We start from the raw sequence: 21314 nt of genomic DNA, 5'->3' as shown, positions 1-21314 counted from the left end.
ACACACACGCAAAACACACATACAGTATGCACAGACACCATATGTCTGTGTGTGAGTGCGTGGTTCTGCTCCAGTTGACAACGGTGTCTGGTCCTGCGGACTCTTACTATCGTCCTCACCTCAGGTCCAGAGCGACATGCTTCCCCTTTAAGGTGCACGGAGCGAGGCTTCTCCCCCTGTGCTGTCTCGCAGATGCAGAGGAGGGAGACGCGGTGATGTTTGTCCATCCATACAGGATCTATTACTTCATCGCACAGCTGAATACAGTATAGAATAAGACAAAGGATAGTCACTACTTTGGGGACCACAGGAATAACTATTTTTCTCATGTCCAATTGTTTATGAGGTAAAGAAAAGTTGGTTGGTTGGGTCCCACAGCATATTTTCTGATCCATTTCTTATTTGAATAAGGTGAGTTATTTATTTCCCATCCGCTACCTTTTATTCTTTCAGTATTATGAATTGTAGTGTTATTAAGGCTGAGGCGAGGCTTTTTTTTTATTTACATAGTTTTGATTACTTAAGCAACTAGATAACTAACATTATTCTACTCCATACCAGTAGTCAAATAGTTTTTTTGTGTTCAATTTTGCTTTTAAGAAACTTCTATGAAAAGCAAGAGTAAATGTATTTTAAATTCAAAATATGTGGATGTTTTCTGTTAAAGTAAAATAGACATCAGTCATAATGCCCTTATATCTTTCCATAGCCCATAATGAATTTGATGAAACTTGGGCCATGGTGTTTATAGTTTCTTTTCATTACACAAACTCAATCGTGAGCTAAGCCTATCTAAGCCATTAAATTCACGGTATCTGTACAGGAAAGCATTCGGCTCAAACTGTTAAACTGTTATGTGTTTGCCCAAACGGGTGGAGACATGGTGTTCCCCCAGTAGTAAATGTATAGCCAGATGCTCATTGGAGAGAAACCTACTGTGACACCTGCCCACACTGGAGCAACATAATCATGCGTGTCGCACACACCCAATTAGCAGTGGCCTGATGAAAAATACGGTCACAGTAAATGGGAGGGAGAGACGTTGGAAAATAGCCACCTGAATAATGAAAGAGCCACTACGCTGACTCATTGTTTGCCAACCTTGTTGCTCATACAAAGATGAGAAGCCTGGTGTTGGGTATCTTCTGTGGGGGAACCTATTTGCTGTGCTTTAACCAGACAGTTATTGCTCTTGATAAGGACCACTAATGGGGAACTGAAAAGATACCTAAAATGAATGAAACGAATGAATGAATGACTCCCCTTATGTTCTAAACTTGTACATTTGGCATCAGTCATCTTCTATAAATAGTTTTTTTTTTACAATCTCGGCACTTTTGTCAAGGTGATGTAAGTAGATTCTGCAGTTCGTTCACACTTTATTTGGTCAACATTGTATTTAACAGCTGGGCCCTAAACATTGAGTGCATGACACCAGATTTCATCTATCCCTTATTGAGTGGTCACTTTGATGGGGTGATGCTGATGTCCTGAGGCCTGAGGTGAGTCTCCACGGTGATGGACCTCGGTAACGCCTCCAGCAGCAGCAGCGGCGGAGGAGGAGGAGGAGGAGGAGGCTCAGGCAGTGTGGAGGTGCAGCTAATCTACTCCATCACCATGCCCCTCTCCAGCACCATCATCCTGACCAACCTGCTCATCATCCTGGCCATCGGCTGCAACCGCCGGCTGCACACCACGCCCAACTACTTCTTCCTGAGCCTGCTGGTGGCCGACCTGGGCATGGGCGTGGCGCTGCCCTTCATCCCCTGGATGGGCCTGAGCCGGCCGCTGAGCTTCGGCGCGTGCCTGATGGTGCACGTGCTGCCCAACTTCCTGTTCCTGGCCTTCCTGTTTAACCTGGTGATGGTGCACTACGAGCGCTACCTGAGCATCGTGAGCCCGCTGCGCCACCGCTCCTTCTGGGTGCACCGGCGCTTCCCGCTGGTGCTGCTGGCGCTCTGGCTGCCGCCGTTGCTCTTCGCCCTGCTGCCGGCGTTCGGCTGGAACAACCGGCGCGGGGGACGGGCTAGGAGCGGGTGCTGCCGCCCGGGCGCGGCCCAATTCGGCGGTGGCGCCACCGGGCATGTGGAAGGCGGTGCGACGGCCGGCGCCAGTACCGAGCCCAACTGCTCGCTATCGGCCGCTGCGGGCAGTGGTTCGGGCGAGCGCTGCTGCACGTATCGCCACGTCTTCCCCAACGCCTTTATCTACCTGGAGGTGTACGGCATCCTGGTGCCCGCCATCCTGTCCATCGCCATGATGACGGGCCGGGTGCTGTGGATCACGCACGGCCAGCTGAAGGACATCCGCCGGCTGCAGCTCTCGGTGACGGGCCGAGGCCGAGGAGGTAGGCAGCTGGGGGTGGACTTGCGCTATGCCCGCTGCGTGGCGGCCGTCTCGCTGACCTTCCTGGCCTGCTGGGTGCCCTACATCATCTACACCCACGTGGGCATGGCCTTCCTGCTGCGGCCCGGTGCCGAGGGCAACCCCACCGCGCACATCGTACTGTCGTGCGCCGGCGTCGGCGGCATGGCCGCGGTGCCGCTTGTGCTGGGGCTCGCCAACCGGGAGTACACTGACCCCGTACGGAAGTTCGTACACAAACTCCACAACCGCTGGCGGCAGAGGAGGAGGTGGGATGCGGAGAGTATTGCCCTGTGATGCCTTTCCTAGAATGCATTGTGTGAATTCCTATCCAGGATTTTGCAACAGGAATAGGACATTGAGGAAATATTGGATAGCTGATATGAGGACTGCTTATTTTTTGCCAATTTCAGTGGAAAGAAAAGACCTCCAAACAAAGGTTCAAATGTAAACAGTTTTGGGCAAGACCCAAGCTACTGAGTGACAGGAAGTGATTTCATAATTGTTTCTCTCTTTTCATGAGGACCAATTGGATGGCTAAATTCGGTTGTTTCTTTATTGACACCAACATTAGAAAACCAACCTTAACCCAAACTATAAACCATTTAGTTCAAAATATTTTTTCTGTGCAAGAGAACATATTTATGTAGAGAATACTAGTAGTGGAGAACTGATGCCATAAGCTGTTTGCATGAACTCATTTCTGGAAAGTGTTATTGAACATAGAGAACTTATTGCTGAGATGACCATCACTAACCCCTGAAGTGTGACATGATTACCCATAATGGGAGTTCTGTGAGATCATAGACCCTGATACTACTGTTGCTGTATTGTTATACTGTTAGGAATCTGGTTCAGTATTTGACAACAAGACAGTTCTGTTAAGAATGCATGAAGCATGCCATGTCTCTTTGAGTCTACCCCCTTATTCAAAAAGTCATTCAAATAATACTCTCTGTGTGCTATGTTAACCCATTTAAGCCCACATTTTTCCCAGACATGCAAATATGCAAATCATGTGTTATTAGCAACCCTTTGAAGTAATCAATAATTATTTTATTTTTTTAAATGTAGAAAAGTAGATGGAAAAAGTGAGTTTTAATACCGGTGGGATAATATGCGTATACTCAATTAAAGGTTGCTCAAATTGCTTTTTTGTTAAAATAAAGGTATTCTGACAGGACTTTTCAAACTGATATGAACACTGAGGCCAATGGCAATAATAAATATGAAAAATATGTTAACATTGTTTGTTTACCAGGAGCTTCGGCTCGTTAAAATAGAACCCTGAATGTGTATGTCTGTGCGTGCGTGTGTGTCTTCATGTAGTTGTGAGAGTTAGTGTATATGGTCTGTGTGTGTGTATCTGCATGGGGTGTGAGAGTTAGTGTGCATATTGTGTGTGTGTGTGTGTGTGTGTGTATCTGCAGGTGGGTGTGTGAGAGCAGCAGGCAAAGCGCATGCCGCGTGCAATGTGAAGTCCCCTTGAGTATGTATGTCTGTGTGTGTGTGTGTGTGTGTGTGTTTGTGTCTGTGTGTGTGTGAGTGTGTATGTCTCTGTGTGTGTGTGTGTGTGTATATCTGTGTGTGTGTGTGTGTGTGTGTATTTTGTGTGTGTGTGTGAGTGTGTATGTCTGTGTGTATCCGTGTGTGTGTGAGTGTGTATATCTGTGTGTATGCGTGTGTGTGTGTGAGTGTGTATCTGTGTGTGTGAGTGTGTATATCTGTGTGTGTGTGAGTGTGTTTGTGTGTGTGTTTGTGTCTGTGTGTGTGTGAGTGTGTATGTCTGAGTCTGTATATCTGTGTATGTGAGTGTATATCTATGTGTGTATGTGTGTATTTGTGTGTGTATGTGTGTATTTGTGTGTGTGTGTGTATGTGTGAGGGTGTATGTCTGTGTGTATGTGTGAGGGTGTATGTCTGTGTGTATGTGTGAGGGTGTATCTGTGTGTGTGAGTGTATATATTTGTGTGTGTGAGAGTGTGTATGTGAGTGTGTGTGTATGTCTGTGTGTGTGAATATGTGTGTGTGTGTGTGTGTGTGTGTGTGTGTGTGTGTGTGTGTGTGTGTGTGTGAGAATATGTGTGTGTGTGTGTGTGTGTGTGTCTGTGTGTGTGAATATGTGTATGTGTGTGAGTGTATGTCTGTGTGTGTGTGTGAGTGTGTATATCTGTGTGTATGTGTGTGTGAGTATGTATGTGTGTGTGAGTATGTATGTGTTTGTGTGTATGTGTGTGTGTATGTCTCTGTATGTGTGTATGTATGAGTATGTGTATGTGTGTGTGTTTGTAGGTGTAGAAGTATGTGTGCATCTAGATACAACATTCTATCCCACCGGTCACTATTGTATATGATATATACTAAATGTATATATCATAACTAGACACCTTAAATACCATGTGTACAAAAAATATTGGTCCTATGTTTATTTTAACATACGTTAAAAACCTTTTATTTGGGAGCTGTGAGGCCGTCATCCTCTTCTCAAGGTTTAACCAGGAAGTGAACAGCTCTGGTCATGTGACAATTTACTCAAAACATTTGACACTGCACACATTTCATTGAAACACTATTGTTTCAATATTTACTGAAAGAGTATTGGGATATTCCCCAGTTACAGTTTTAGAGGCTTATAGTACAATTGTGACCGATGGGGTGAAAGGGGTTAATGGCATCTCATTGGATGAGAATCCTGGAGCAGAAAGCCAGGAAACATGGATGAGAGCAGCCTGCATGTTGGCATATAACCCATTAATAACACTTGTGTTAGCTTAACAGAGAAACACAATAACTTAACATGTTTGGAACAGTGAGACAGACTCGGAATAAACACCTCCAGTTCTGCATGTGTGTGTGTGCGGGGCCGTGTGTGTGTGTGTGTGTGTGTGTGAGAGAGAGAGAAAGAATGCATGTACTGTTGAAAAGACAATTATCTAATGGTGTTGTACAATCAAATGTCAATTCAAATGATTCCTTGTTTTGTTTAAGATATTTTAGTGACAGACAGACTTATGAAAATAGATTTCAGTAGGGCTTGGATGATGTTACAATTAACTATTGTATGTTCCTGTTCATGTTGTAAGCTAACAGGCATTATCCAGTCAGTTAAAAAAAAAAAAAAAACTGAATCAAAGACTGCAGTTGTTATTCGACTTTTATCTCAGAGGCTCAAAGAGGAGGATTGGTTCTGCAGAGGCCAGAACTATGCTGAGATATGGCTGTTTACATTACACGCTGGGAGAGAATGTGTGTATGCCGTGTGTGTGTCGGGCTATACTAGGTCTATTGCGCACAAGAAGAATGCTGTAAGTCTAAGAAAATGTTCCTCTGAAGACAGGAGAGGAAGAAAGACCGATACAGGAAGAGGGTGATGAAGAAAGGGAACTGAGAAACAATGCAAATGTTAAGGAGAAGAGGAAAAGAAAAGAAAAAAACCCTGGAGAGACGGTTGGAGGAGTAGTTGGACTGGACAGTATCCCGGCTCCTCTGCGGAGCATCATCCTCTGACTTATCATTATCATTGTTTGGAGTCTAACCAGAAGCCTACTTTGGGCTCGCGAAAAACTGCACCCGGCACACGGTTGTTGCCCTTGCTTGACTGAGCTATAAACTTCAGTATCATCCCACATACACATAGAGATTTCCATGAGCTCCTCTATTGAGGTTTTTCAGCCCCCCCCCCCCCGAGTGAAAAATGTGGGTGGCTTCGATAAACACCATCAAACCAAAATATTGTGCCTCTCAGACATGCTGATCCTTAAGGGTTACTTTCAGCGATGGTGGTCTTAGGATTCAAAGAAAATAAGGCTCGAATGTACATGTACTGTATCTAAAGAATATATATTTATGAACGAGACACACAAAGACAAACAGTGGCATCACTGCTTCTGGTTTAAGACAAAAGTAAATTTATTGTTTTAGACTGCAAACAGATCTGTTTCCAAAAACTGTAATAGTAATGGTAAGCAAAAACAGATGAGGCAGAGACATTCATGAAAGAAATCTTCATGATTTCATGACAGGGTCAGAATTGGGGGGAACGGGGAACAGACGCAAACCATCAATGCTCACATTTTTAGGGGTAAACTGCATACACTAACACACATTTGCAACAGCTCGTTCACAGATAAAATTGAGATGGACAATGATTCTTTTTTTCCCCCTCAACACGTGGACGGGGACTGGGACCGGGGTCTCGTCAATCAGTCAGTGAAGCTTTCCGAGATCACCCGGCCGTCCTTCACCTCGATTTTGACGAGCAGGCTTTTCTTGGCCTCAGGCTTGTCGGTGGGCTGAGAGTGTTGCGTGTAGCCGTTTTCCAGAGGGAATCGTTCAGGGGTCAGGGCGTCTGCGTGAGCAAGGACGGGTGGGAATGTTTGGGTTTGTTTTTAGAAATCTGAGCAAGAAACGAAATTAGATTTAGGGGAAATACTGTGATTGGTTGCAAACAAATTTTCCTGTTATAAATTTGTCAGTAGTACAACATTGACCTAGATCAAATTTCAGATTGAATTTCAGTATATTATCAGATGTTAGTAGATATTTATTTTTTTTGACTGCAATATTCAAAGGGTTACATTAAACTGGTATTAATGTCTCATTCAAATATCTATACAAAAAATTGTTTAAGTGCACAACTCACCCAACTGTTCACGCCCAAATCCATTCATCCTACAAGGAGAAGAAAGTAAATGTGAAAAGAAAGCCCTGCTACAGTGCAATCACCATTGCTAGCCAGATTTGCCTTTACCCTTCTCTTTCAAATCCTTACCCAAATGCTCAGAGATAACTGGCTAATGTCTAATGTCACTTTTAAGTTAAATTAAGTGCCTAGACAATTAATTAATACATTACTCGTTTTGTGACTTAAGAAAAGTTTGTTAAGAAACAAACTTAGTTACACCATCTTATTGGTGAGTGAGATTTGATTTGAGATCATCGAGATCATCAATGAGATCTTTTTTCTTCCTTTCGCTCTGTCCGTACCTCATCTCCTCTCCTTCCAAGAGCTTCCTGTAGGTGGCGATCTCGATGTCGAGCGCCAGCTTGACGTTCATGAGCTCCTGGTACTCGCGCACCTGGCGCGCCATCACCTGCTTGGCCTTGCGCAGGGCCCCCTCCAACTCCCCGATGTGGCCGCGTCCCTTGTCTATGCTCTCTTGGCTCCGGTCCTCACACTGGGTGATCTCTAACTCCAGGGCATCTTTCTGTCATAGAGAGAGAAAGAAAGAGAAGTGGGAGGGGGGGGGGGGTAGTATGGAGAGACTCTTTGATACCTGACCATTTTAGGATGTGCATCGAGACATGGACAGGTGGTAACATTGTGACAGAAGGACTGTGCTTTCCCAAAGGACCAGTGTTAAGTGTTGATACTCATGCATATTTGGTAATGGATATTGCATACATGAGATGACACTTTTAAGGTGTTGGATGTAGAAAGGCTGTAGGCAAGAGACATGGAAGCTTCATAGAGATGAAAGCAGAGGTGGAAAAGTCCAGCTTCCGAAAGTAAAACCTGTACTGGTTCTACCTGTGCACTTAACACAGGTGATCTCACCAATTAGCTGCTCTACCTGGCTGAGGAGGTGTGCTAATTAGAATCAGCTGGTTTGAGTGAATGGTTGGCACAGATTTGTGAAAGGACTTTCTGAAGCTGAACTTTTCCACCTCTGGATGAATGTGTCCAGTGGAGCAGTCTTACCTTTTTCTTCAGTCCTTCGAGCTCATGCTTCAGCCGCTGGATCTGCCTCAGTAGGTCAGCAATCTCTTTCTTGACATCGCGCAGGTCATCCTCATACTTCCCAGCCGTTAGAACCAAAGTATCCATCTATTGAGAAAGAGAAAGAGAGAGAAAGAGAGAGAGAGAGAGAGAGAGAGAGAGAGAGAGATTCTAGAGTGGTGCGATGACAAGGATCAAATGTCTACTTTGTTTATTCTTTAGAACAGTCTCACAAGATATTCTCACAGGCTCATTTACATTAATAGCAAAGGTGTATTCAAATCAAAGCAAATTTCAGAAACATCTAGGCCTAGTCAAGCAGCTAGAAATAACACATACAAACAGTAAACTACCCTCCAATACTAGTGTATCTGCAATATATCTCAGTGTATTTGCCAGCTGGCCTGTGGCAGAGGAGGGCTTTGTCCCCATGTGACCCCACACTGAGGCTGCGTCTCAAACCACATACTTCCGTTTTTCCACTGCTAGTGTGCACTGAGCGCATACTTGCGTTGTGCCCACTTTTCAATGGTTAGTATTGTCCCATTATCTGCACTATATACTTAGACTTTTTGAAAAAAATAAACATTTTTGAAGTGTGCAAGTAGGCGGTCTGAGACATAGCCTGAGCCCACCTTCTTCTGGTTCCACTGCTCCACATCCTCCCGACTACGGGCCGCCATGTCCTCATACTGTTTCTTCACGGAGGCTACAATCTCATCCAGGTCTAGGTCGGGGCCATTGTTGGCCTTCAGCCGGATCTTCTCTTTGACGATCATGGATTCCAGCTCTCTGATCTCCTGTGTAGTGTGGGAGACAAGGAATCGTGGTCAGGGAAGGGTGGGGGGATGACAAGAACATCTTTTATTGGCTGAGGAATCTGTAACTGTTTGGCCTATTGGCTGAGACCAACCTCACTGTAAGCCCGTTTCAGGAAATCCAGTTCCTTCATCAGCTCCTCGAGGTCCAGTTCAAGTTCCACTCTTTGTAGGTAGCCCTCATCCACGTCCTATCATCAAACAAATCAAACAATCAAACAAATCAAACAAACAAACAAATCTTGTAATCACCTGACAATGTAATGCACAATCCACCGTTGTGCCCCTTGAGCAAGGCACTTAACCCCTAGTTGCTTGGGAGATATTGGCCCAGTAATATTATTGATTTAAGTCGCTTTCGATAAAAGTCTGTTAAATGAATAAATGTAATGTAAATTTTAACTGATTTGACTAGATCATTTGAAAATGCCACCTATTACTATTTTCTTCTTTTTTTTAGTTTTTACTTATTTTACTAAATGAGACTGACAAAGTCATAAAACACCGTCACATTGTATAAGAATCCCCTGAACTGGCAGAACTCACAGCTCCCGAGACCGATCACACTATTGCAGCACCCACCTTCTTGTTGATCACAAAGTCGTTCTCTGCATCCATCTTCTTCTGCAGCTCTTCCTCAAACCTGCAGAGACAAATCCAGGGCCGATGTGTTACATTGGCCAGTGGACTCCGGCACCATGTGCATCGCCATAACCTAGATGCGACTCTGACTTATGACCAGGAAAGATCCTGAGCCTCCGCGACACAGAGGTGAGGAGGGAAAAAAACGTCTTGCTGTGAGCAGAACCAGACAGAGCATCAGAGGGGACTCAGGCAGAATGGAAACATGTGGTAGATGGATGGCCAGAGAGAGTATATGGTTTATGGACCAGCCCCCAAGCAATGACTGAGCCTTGGAAAGGGGGGGGGGGGGCATACACACACAGTGATTATGTAGTACATTCCATGTATTTTCTGGGAGGTTCCATTGTAACTGGGAAAGATGGGGTGGACCCAGAAGAGACAGAATAGGGAAGCAGGAAAAACAAGTCTGTGGTGTAGGCCTAAACTACTGAATTAAAAGAGTGATTAAAAACACCAGTGAACAAATACAATCAAATAAATAAAGTAATCAATCTAACAATGAAAACAAGGCTTACTTATTACGGGTCTGATCCACTTCATTCTGACTGCGGTCCAGCTCCACCGCCAGTTTCTGCTGGTCCCGGTCCAAACTGTCGATCTGCCGGCGCAGGTTGCTGCTCAGCTCGGCTACGATGTCATCGATGTTGCCCTTGTATTGCTCTTGCTCCAGGAGAATCTTCAGTTTGGCCTCGAGCCTTTGGTTTTCCTGCTCAAGGTTGCGAACCTGTGGTAAAAGAATTTGAAGGTCAGTGGGTCATCTTTTCTGACCTCATGTGGACGAAATGAAAAACTGCACCTACAAAGTGGTGGTAAACTGGTGGAATGGAATCAGTTTCTGGAGGCGTTGCTTAGAGGTAAAGAGTAGGCTACTTCAAAGGCGATGCAATACAATTCAGTAGGCCAAATAGGCTACAATACACAACATTCAATGACATAGGCCTACAGAAATGCTTAAAATATGTCTTTCAGAAATTATTGTTGGTAAGGCGATACGTAACTATTACCAATTAAAACAATTTGCATTGAATTGACGTGCAAAATGACAATGTGAAATTACAGGACCTGCACAATTTAACATGTGCTTCACTATAAACACATTTGTTAGAAGATTGCATTATCAAACAACGAACCACAAAAGTAAACAATAAATCAGATGTTGAAACAAATTGAGGACTATCCTATATTATATTATGTATTTATTTATTAGATGCAAAAATAGCATTGGCGATAACCCCGTAGCTCATTCTTAACTGATATGTTAAACATTCTGATTACTATCTAGAAAATATTCGTCTTGATTAAAAGTTCGCAGACAAACTTGTGACTCGAAAATCAAGAGGAGCCTCTCTAATTTAAAATAAACGATACAAAATGCAGCCTCTAAATCACTTTGCACCATAATAATTAAACCGCAGTCTACTTACTTTGTCAATAAATGCAACGAACTTATCATTCAGTCCAACCATCTGATCTTTCTCATTTGTCTTGGCCTTCTGGTCAACGGGGTCCACCTTTGTGTCGATGGGGTTGAGCAGGTCCCTCTTGGGCGGCGTCATGCTGGGGTACCCTCTTGAGGGATTGTGTGACTGACTGCTGAAACCTCCGTTCTTTTTTACGCTGGTCATTTTTGCTATCTCTGACTGTTGATAAGAGTGATCCGGGCAGACTGGCATGCAAGGTAGCGAGGTGAAGAACCTCGCCTGCTTATTAAGGTGAAGCACACGCCTCCCCTAATGAATTATGCATAACGTGGAAAATACCGAGAAAAGTGAATGCTGGTGAAACTACAGGTTCTCCCGGTCAGCTGGAAGAAACCTATAATTCAGTCTAGCTGTTAGACGCCCCGGATGGGTGGGTGGGTATAAGTAGGATTCTAGCATCGACACCTCACTACATACCTGAGCAGGTAACTACTATAGAAGTGTCACCTCCATCCTCTATCAATCAGATCGCGATGTCTCGTAAGCCTACAAGCTCCGCAAGTATGTTCGGTGGGGCTGGGGGAAGGGACTCCCGTGCGTCCGTGTCCACTCTGCAGGGTCTCCGGAGCGCTTTGCGCCCCGACTCCCAGAAGAGAGATGGCGACAGCATCGCCTCGGCCCAGCCTGATGACAAGCGGACCATGAAGGGCCTGAACGACCGCCTGTCTGGTTACCTGGGTCGGGTTCGCCAACTGGAGAAGTCCAACACGGAGCTGGAGGACAAAATCAAAGAGATTTTGAAGAGGAGAGGAAAGATGACCGATCATGACTGGGAGGAGATTGAGAAACCCCTGGTTGAGCTCAGGAAGCAGGTAAATTTTTCCACGTTTAAACAGCAATACAAGTCATCCTCTCAACATAGGAAGATGCTACATAATACTAATAATAATAGCATAATAATAATAATAATAATAATAATAATAATAATAATAACATAATGTTCCCTGCAGGTTCGTCAAAAGGCCATAGACAATGCTCGTCTTATTCTGCAGATTGACAACAGCAAACTGGCCAACGAAGACTTCAAAAACAAGTAAATTATACTTCGATTTATGGTCCACCTAGAACAATCTTGTTCAACGAATGTGAAATTACATTCAATAAGCCTGAAGTTTCAAACCCATAATGTCATGGTCACAAGATGGCGCAATAAATTATGCAACACGTCAAAATGGGAAAAGCAATTTCAGTATCCTTTAGCCTATTGAATCGAAACATGCATATCATAAAAAAGTATATTATTTTGACGAGTATACTATTGCTGACCCATATCACTTTACAGATTGGAAACCGAGGTGGTGGCGCGTCAGAATGTGGATAGGGACGTTGCCGACCTGCGCAAGGTCATCGATGACACTCAACTATCCAAGATGCAATTGGAAAGTCAGATCGAGGCCGTAAGAGAGGAGCTGGCTTATCTCAAGAAGGATCACCGTGATGTAAGTTAGCCCCTGACATATATTACGTTATGACTTACTACCTACATTTTGTATCTTTGGCTTTGAACTGCAAATGTCTTCTCAATCACCACCATAGGATGTGATGTCGCTGCGTCTGAAGGTAAAGGATTCTGACGTCACTGTGGAGGTGGACTCCCCTAAGTCCAACCTGGCCGGCACCCTCAACAAAATTCGCGCTCAGTATGAGAAGGTCGCTGATAAGAACCGTGAGGACACTGAGACCTGGTATAGTAAGAGGGTAAGCCTACCAATTGTCACCACACACATTTTGTTTCGAATAATTTGAATTTTCAAATAAAACCTAATAAAGACTTAAACTTAAAACACTTTAAGTACTTACAATATGTTCTAATACATATTCTCTCTACCTCTCTCTCTCTTTCTCTCTCAGTTTGATAATATCAAGATTGAAGTGGCTAAAAATACAGAGTCGATCCAGTCCAGCAAAAATGAGCTAACTGATCTACGTCGCCAGAAACAGTCCCTAGAGATTGATGTGCAGGCTATGAGTCAAATGGTAGGCTATGCTGTGCTGCACCCCCCAACCCCCCCCCCCAGCAGCACCCATGCACGCGCGCGCACGCACGCACACACACTCATATCTGTCTATCTTGCACTGCAGATTCTCTCTCTGGAGGAGAACCTGCGGGATACGGAGGGCCGCTATGGCCACGAGCTGGGCCGCCTCAACCGCGTGCTGCAGCAGCTGGAGTCGGAACTGAGCCAGGTGCGGGCCCAGGTGGAGCGGCAGGCCGACGATTACGAGGCCCTGTTCAACGTCAAGATGAAGCTGGAGGCTGAGATCGAGAGTTACCGTAAACTGCTGCATGGCATCGATAGCACGTGAGGATGCAACCCCTTCACAAACACACATACACAGACACACACACACACACAGAAGGAGCCTGCTAAGAAGAGCAAGGGAAAAGAAGTGGCCCCAAAGGAAAAACCAGAAGACAAAGCTCAGCCTGATGACAAGGCTAATAAGCCTGATGGCCCTGCCCAGAGTCCAGCAAAATAAAACAAACAACAACAACAAATAAACAACAACACAAATGTGTTTTTTTTTTGTTTTATTTGTCAACAAATAAAGGCATATGATTTGACCTGCAACGCAAATGTGGTTGGTCTTTTATTTCCGTTAATGATTTCATCTTTATGCTTTGGATAAATGGCATAATAATGCATGTTTAAAAAAACAACTAAATCAATCAACAATATCAAATCAATATAACAACAACAATAATAATCCTACTAAAAAATAATTTTAACCGCTACCATCATCATGAGAGACAATAATTGTTTAGAGACCAGGGGCCTGTACTACGAAGCGGGGTTACTGGCTTATCTGGGTAACTTCGAGAGTAACTTGATCACGTGTGGCGTAACTTCCCGATTAACCCGTAGGCCTACTACGAAAGGTGGATAGGCCTATTTTTTAACCGAGGTATGCTGCCATGGCAATTTACGCTGCATCTCTAACCTGCTCCGAGCAGGTTATGTTCTTGGTTAACCCGAGGTTTCCGTTAACCACAACCTTTATAAGTACCACCCCTCCACTAACAATTCGAGACAATGTCGGCGTACCTGGATGATCCATACGACATTGGAGCGCAAATCGTGAGGGGCTCTCTTCGCAGGGCGAGGGGTTTTAGAGACTGCCATATATATATTATATACCCGGACGATATTCTCTATGAAGATATAGATTGTCAGTCGAAGGAATTCGTTATCTTTGTCAGATGATCTAGGCAGAAGTCTCTAATGTCACCCGTCATAGCAATGCCCTTACGTGGACATTCATGTATTCCATCTAATCTGTGATGCTGAACATCTGAGCAAGAATACTGTAGGCTATGTCCGAAAATAAATCAGACATAGGCCTAGGCTACAGTATGCTGAACATCTGAGCAAGAATAGCCTAAAATAAATCGGACATAGCCTACAGTAGGCCTAACAAATTAAAATCACCATTTTAACAAACTTGTTGAATTGAATGTCATATTACTGTAGCCTACCCTGCACATAAAGGCTACACATTTCCACAGCACCAGAATCCGACCGAATGCCTCCCTCAACCCCTTCCATAATCGGCCTTCCACTATTATTTGCGATGGCCAACTCATCTGCTACTGTAAAACACTCTGGTGCCTTACAGTAGTGTTTAAAGACACCGTTTTCTTGTTAGCTGTAAAACAGAGGCCAAGTGAAGGCTATAAGCATACTAGGCCTAAGAAATATTAATGCAAGCTATGACTATAAACCACTATTCTGAATAATGTGTTTGTGTTTCATTTTCACCTGCTGCCATGTGCGTTTGGCAATGGTGTTGCATCTGAAATGTTCACAGGATTAGGCATACATTAAATCAGTCAATGGGGGCTACTTAAACATTCAATTATCCTACTACTGTAATCTATATGCCCACTTCTAAATTGTGTTGCATCTGTAGGCATTTCTATGAACTCAAAATATCCAATTTAATTATTTCAACTCATTTCAGACATTCCGCAAGCTATTAATCCTCCGTAACACATATTTGAAGAACATGTGGAAATAAAACTTTACTTTTAGGCATTTAGGCTACCCGATCTGCAATACGTTGCCAGCAGCCTTGCCTTGCTTTGTTCACTGCCGACGTATTTGATTTTTGTCGTAGAGTGGGTTTTAATTCCTCATAACTTGTCATAATAATTGTGCATTCCTCATCCGTAAAATAAGGTGATCGCGTCATCATTGAAAGTGGTGACTTGCGCTGCAACCCGCCCCTTTTATGTGAACGCGCACAAACTCCAATTAGGTTAACCCCGGCTCAACAAATCAACTTCATAATCAGCGTCGTAGTACCGATTAACACCACTTAAGATAACCAGGTTTTGTCAACCCCGGTTTAACAAAGTAACCCTGGGTTACATCTGGGTAGGTTAAGTTCCCTTCGTAGTACAGGCCCCAGGATGGTGCCAGACAGAGACGCCAGTCACAACACGTCAGCTGCACTCTTTGAATCAGGTGGGAAAAGCACAAACACATTCCAAGGCAAATACATTGACTCGGGCAACCAGGGGCCAGGGTGTATTGTCTGTCATAGGGCCCAAAGTTTCTAGCAGCGCCCCTGCATGCAACCATCACCTGGCCATTATTTACCTATGTAATTGTTTTCATTTGTTTATAGTTATTGTGATCTCACCATCAGTGGGGTGTACTACGAATCTCGATTAGTGGGTTAGCGAGGTATGTTGCGCTCAAAGTCAGGGTATGCTGTGACACGATCTGTTTTAGTGTCGCTATATCACCATGGTATCTTATGCTGTCAACCAAACCTGGTCGGGAGGAGGTTATGTGCTAAGTTATAGCGCAAATCGTGTAATCTACCGCACACTGACCAATCAATTGTCTTAAAAACGAAGTTATCTCACGTGTAGGACTCCGTCATATATCTTACAGGTGGAACTCCGCCTCTACTAACATTTTGGATCTCGAATGCGCTTTAATAGTGCTGTGCGTGCAAATATCCCACTATGGACGTGCATACCATACAACAACTGATGACAAGATTTATTTGATGTTATAGGTTAGACACAAAAAATTACCGCAGTGTAGATTAAGCCATCACTCATGAATGCGGAAGTAATTGTTTTTAAATAGAGGCGGTCTTGTGCGTCTGCATGTTTCACGATTGGCCAACGTCATCCCAACACCAAGAACACGCACAGATCTGAGCTGAAAGCCTAGTTTGACAAATATATCACATAACTGCTATCATAGTATCACTTAACGTATACCCCCGAGTCAAGGCTTTATCAAGCCTCGATATGTCTACATAGCCTAGATATGTCTAACGTGCTTCGTAGTATATCCCACAGGGCTGGCTCTAGGCAGGGGCAAGCGTGGGTTAAACCCACCCAAGCATTGTGTCTTGCCCTCCCAAGTTTGGCCATTTTTCACATAGATCTCTGTTTTTCTAAGTCACTGAGTAGCCTACTATGAGAAAAAAACGAGAACAGTGGGTGCTACCGAGCTCGAGTTGCTACAGTCACAGCAAAAGATGCCCCCAGAGTGTAGCACTGTAGCTGCCCCATGTTCATGCCCCCAGAGTGTAGCACTGTAGCTGCCCCATGTTCATGCCCCCAGAGTGTAGCACTGTAGCTGCCTGGCTTCTCTAGCTGTTGATTTTAAATGATTTTGAAATTTAAATGATTTTAAAATGAAATATGCAATACCCTAATTAAGTGTGTCAAAATAAACTACAAAATACATCAGCCACAACATGTATCAAAATAAAATACTGTATGTTTCTATTTTGAAAGTACTAAAAATACTTTTTTAAAGGAAACATGATATCACTTTGCATACTTCCATGTCATGCATGCCCAGATTGAGCAATGTGGCAAGGCAACTACATAACCACTTCCGATTAGATGATTAAAATTCTCAAGAGACTTGAGAAAATCATTTAAGTTCTCAAGAAACTTGAGGTTGGTATGAGGGGGGGTGTATTGTCTTGTATCTGATATCTTTCTGAATCTCAATATTAAGAGCACAAGTCTTGGCAAATTACAAAGTCGGCACCAGTCAGAGGCTACATTCATTGTTTTGCACTTTTATGATGTTACCACATCACCAAATGTAGGCTATTTGTTTTACCCAAAATATTTAGCAGTATTTTTAAACTACAAAAATACACCTATTAAGTATTTTGATACAAAATACGAAGACCAGTATCTTCAACAGAATAAAATACAAATGACAAAATACTATTTTGTATTTGAAATACTGTCCATCCCTGGCGGTTGGCTGCAGCAACTCATGCTAGGTTGTACGGTACTGTTTTTTTGTGTATGTGTTTTGTGTTTATGTATATTTTGAACCGACCCTGCTCACCATCCACAAGCCAAGGAGGACGTGGGGGTCAAATACAGAGGGGTTAGGTTAGAATGCACGTGTCTTCAAAGAGGCCGTGAGGAATGGGAATGAAGGCTTTCACTGACAAAATTACAGACTGCAATATTTTAAATGAAAAGAACCATTTTCTGAAGTATTTATCCATGCATTCAATGCATTTAACATATCACTGTATTTACATTTATATGTATGGTATTGTTTATTTTCATTACTGATCATTGATATTGCATTGACATTATTGTTATTATTGCTATTTTCTTTAATGTAGTCTTACCTACTTTTTTAGAACTGTTTACTGTTCATTTTACTATTGTATTGTTTATTTTACTATTGTTTTGTTTTATTTTGTAAGTCCCTTTGGACAAACCAACAAACAAACAAACCAAACAAACCAAAATATTGTGCCTCTCAGACATGCTGATCCTTGGGTTACTTTTATCCAGGGGCGGAATGGGGCACTAAAATCCACCGGGAAAATTCTGACGGCACCGGCCCCGCCTCCCAACTCCCCCAAACATGAACACACATCAATACACGGGTTTCCCGTTTACCAACAAAACTAGATGCGCGCACAGCCGTGAGGCAGAAGACGCTTGGTGGCCGTCCACAACGTTATAAACTTAACCTAAATAGTCGGCTGCTGTAAGCTACAATCGGATTTTTTTGTATACCCCTGTTGTCTCAATGATAATAACATCTCATTTCAGACTATATTTCAAAGTTTGACGTTCATTTGGATTATTAATATAACATCGTATTTTGTCATTTTTGGCGAAGACATGCATTCCGTTAGGGATATTGAACATATTTAACATTCTCTAACCATCGTGATTTCGAATTGGTGCAGTTTTCAGCACAAAAACTCATTTTATTCTTTTGCTCTTTTGCATTGCTCTATGCTGTTCTATGGTGCTTTCTGCCTCTTGGTTGCGCACGCATGTTTTCGTGACGTTCCATAGAAATCCATGTATAGCACAAATAAAATATATAGTGCCAATGCAATACAACAAGCCAATCAACCACAAACCAGGCACTTTCAATAAATGTGTAAGGAATTAGATATGCAACAGTGCAGTATAAAAACAGCTTTGTGGGTGGATGGAAATATTTCAAGCATCATGCAAGGACATATCTGGGTATCATAGCACTCCAATAGTTGCCTGCATACATTTAAAAAAGGCCTAGCCACACAGGTAATTAAATAATTGAAAAAAAAAAACAGGCACTTTGAATGCTTACATTCAGACAGTTCCAACGAGTTCCACAAACCATTTATCAGCCTGAGTGCCCCCGCCCCCCCCCCAATATATAAAATGATTAAAATGTGCTACTGTCCAACTACTATCCATGATTAAAATGTGCTACTGTCCAACTTGATCTAACTACACTGTGTAGCCTACATAATCTGATTTTAATATGTAGGCTACAGATATGTAGGCTATATTTAACATTTATTTTCTATTTGGTCTGTTATGAAATCATGCCCATTTAAGCACAGCTCAGTTTTAAGAAACTTAAATACATGCATGCTTAGCATTTTGTGAAAAGAAATCATTAAGGCTACATTGACAAACATGAGCTGCCTGTATATTCTCTGATTCTAATATTTACAGATATCTTGGTGATGTAAGCACAGTTCTAGGAAATGCAGCCGAAAGACCATGTTGAATTTTGCTATAATTTATTTCAAAACCGGATTACTCTGGAACAGCTAACTATACGCAGGAATGCATTACACCTTTGTGTTCGGTAAGGTCTGCTGTTTATTCTGATATATGGTTTGTCATGTGTTGCGTGAAGAGTGTGTAGGATTACGATATTCCACCGAGACGAATGGATGTGGAGACTGGCGCAGAGAATAACTAGATGTACCGCATTGCGGTACAAAATATGACCACCGCTCAGTCCTGTACAGCCGTTCCGCGAAAATAAATCACACTTCAATTTGCCTCCATATTTTACTCCATCCCCCACTCTTGAAACTTTTGTGTATGCTTGTTTGGCATGCCTGAGTGTGTGTGTGCGGCTGCACAGAAAGTAGCCTACTGGTGCTGAAAAGTTGAATAGATTGTAGAATAGCCAAAGAAGATGTAGCATTGTTATAAAACCTTTAAAATCTCTAAACATTCACAAGTAGGGCAGTTCATCACAGTTCATCCATTGCAACTGATTGATGAAAGGTCATTTACACCTGTAGGCTACATTGTATTTGGGAAAAGCAAAAGGTATCAGCATAATGTTATTTATGTATTTATTTGTTTGTTTGTTTGTTTGTTTATGAACAAAAACATCTCTGTCAGTTCCATGCCGTTTTCAACAGCTATCAAAAACAAAAGGTCATTTTTTGATGGATGGATTTTTTGTGAATGTTTCTTCTTCTACATAAGATTTTAGTCATCTTTAGTTCATGTAATACTTCATTGTCAATGCACAAATTAAGTAACAGTAGTCTGAAACGTTATTGTTAATGCACAAATTAAGTAACAGTAGTCTGAAACGTTATTGTTAATGCACAAATTAAGTAACAGTAGTCTGAAACGAAATGCTGTTTTACATGTAACTAGTGGTGCAAATAACTGACATGTCCAAATGGGCCTTGATGAAATGCGTCGCTAGACTGTTCACACATTTTAACGGGCCAAAGTTGAAGAACTGTTGTCCGTTATTGTTCGTGCAAATATAGGCTGATTCATGTTCCCTTGCATTGTGTAACTGAGGTCCATGGCTAGTCTGGCTTTCACCAGACCAAGCTCAATCTTTTAAGAAATCAAAAAATATATAATATCATTCACCCAGCCTAGTCCATGGCACCCGATATTGTTTAATTTTCCGATTTAGATATCCACGCTCTGGCTATTCTAAATGCAAAAATGCATCAGGGAGTTATGACAAAACTGTAACTAACAAACTAGATCCTAATAGAAAGCTGTTAGCTTCCCTAAGCTACAGGTAGGCTTATAAGGTAGGCCTATTTACAACATAAATTGTCAATAGGCTATGCTGGCGACACAAATAAAATCTCCTTTGGAAACCAATGGCTTACGCCTTAAAGTATCAAGCGGACTTAAACTGCCATATTGTGGCGAAAAGTTGTAATAAAATTCATGCAGCTCCATGAGTTAAGGAAAGCGCGAATGAAGTAGCCACTTCTAAATGGGACCCACTACACAGGTGTGTTGCTAAAGCAACCATAATGAAATGAAGGTGTCATTGTTTGGATACTTCACACACACGTGCTTTTTAATTTCACAGACTACAACTACCAAGCTGGAATCAAAGCACATCGATTCCCCTCTCACACACCCTACAAGCACTTAAAACGAAATAAACAGGCGTCTTAGTCTCACGCATGTATAGACAAAACTGTATCAGTAACGTTGGTAAATCTTCCATTGCACAGAATGATTTTTGTAGCACGTGCAACAAATGACAGTCGAAAGATACAATTACAGTGCTGCTATCAATTTGCTTGGTATATCCGCAGTTCTAGTTTTCTACAAATGCAATCAATCAAATTGGCCTCCATCACTCAACCAACGCTAACGGTAAGGTCCTTATTGATATTATAAGATTAACGTACCTGCAGTAAAAACCAAGCATGTCCGATAAACATCCTCAGATTTATGTCGGCTTCAAGGAGAAGTGGGAATTACATTCCATGTGAACATCGTCCTATCCTTATTAGATGTTCTCTGCGGTAAATTACAGTCCTTGTAGGAAGCGTCCATTGTTTTTTTCAACCCACTTTTAACTTCCAACAAAATTACGTCTCACTGCAACGATGCGCCATCTAGTGGACAAACGACTACTTATCGCCAATACTGGAAATGCAGCCATGATGATGGTGATGAATATTTATTATGGCTTTCTTTTAATCCTACCGAATTTGTAATTATGTATCGGCCGTTCTAATACCGATAGTATG

General features: G+C 42.6%; 3 protein-coding genes across 3 annotated transcripts; 2 read left to right on the top strand and 1 right to left on the bottom strand.

Annotated features, from left to right (window-relative positions):
* Positions 1–288: 288 nt before the first annotated feature.
* Positions 289–3381, top strand: LOC143141965 (G-protein coupled bile acid receptor 1). Its single transcript, XM_076302642.1, has 2 exons — positions 289–411; positions 1407–3381. Exon 2 carries the CDS (start codon positions 1519–1521, stop codon positions 2659–2661), a length of 1143 nt encoding a protein of 380 aa, XP_076158757.1. The 5' UTR covers positions 289–411; positions 1407–1518; the 3' UTR covers positions 2662–3381.
* Positions 3382–6255: 2874 nt separating this feature from the next.
* On the bottom strand, positions 6256–11202 carry LOC143141963 (intermediate filament protein ON3-like). Its single transcript, XM_076302641.1, has 9 exons — positions 10971–11202; positions 10062–10270; positions 9484–9544; positions 8997–9092; positions 8719–8883; positions 8066–8191; positions 7351–7571; positions 7007–7035; positions 6256–6760 (listed from the first exon to the last, which is right to left on the bottom strand). Exons 1-9 carry the CDS (start codon positions 11169–11171, stop codon positions 6753–6755), a joined length of 1116 nt encoding a protein of 371 aa, XP_076158756.1. The 5' UTR covers positions 11172–11202; the 3' UTR covers positions 6256–6752.
* Positions 11203–11472: 270 nt separating this feature from the next.
* LOC143141962 (keratin, type I cytoskeletal 18-like) lies at positions 11473–13600 on the top strand. The gene is made up of 6 exons (XM_076302640.1): positions 11473–11839; positions 11978–12060; positions 12310–12466; positions 12564–12725; positions 12879–13004; positions 13110–13600. Exons 1-6 carry the CDS (start codon positions 11501–11503, stop codon positions 13332–13334), a joined length of 1092 nt encoding a protein of 363 aa, XP_076158755.1. The 5' UTR covers positions 11473–11500; the 3' UTR covers positions 13335–13600.
* The last annotated feature ends 7714 nt before the right edge of the window (positions 13601–21314 follow it).

This window comes from Alosa pseudoharengus, unplaced genomic scaffold, assembly GCF_046254945.1.
Source record: "Alosa pseudoharengus isolate Yale_2024_CS ecotype anadromous, Long Island Sound unplaced genomic scaffold, YU_APseudo_1.1 YU_APseudo_1.1_scf_24, whole genome shotgun sequence".
In the NCBI taxonomy this organism is placed as follows: Eukaryota; Metazoa; Chordata; class Actinopteri; order Clupeiformes; family Clupeidae; genus Alosa; species Alosa pseudoharengus.
This window is presented reverse-complemented; position numbering and strand designations above follow the sequence as displayed.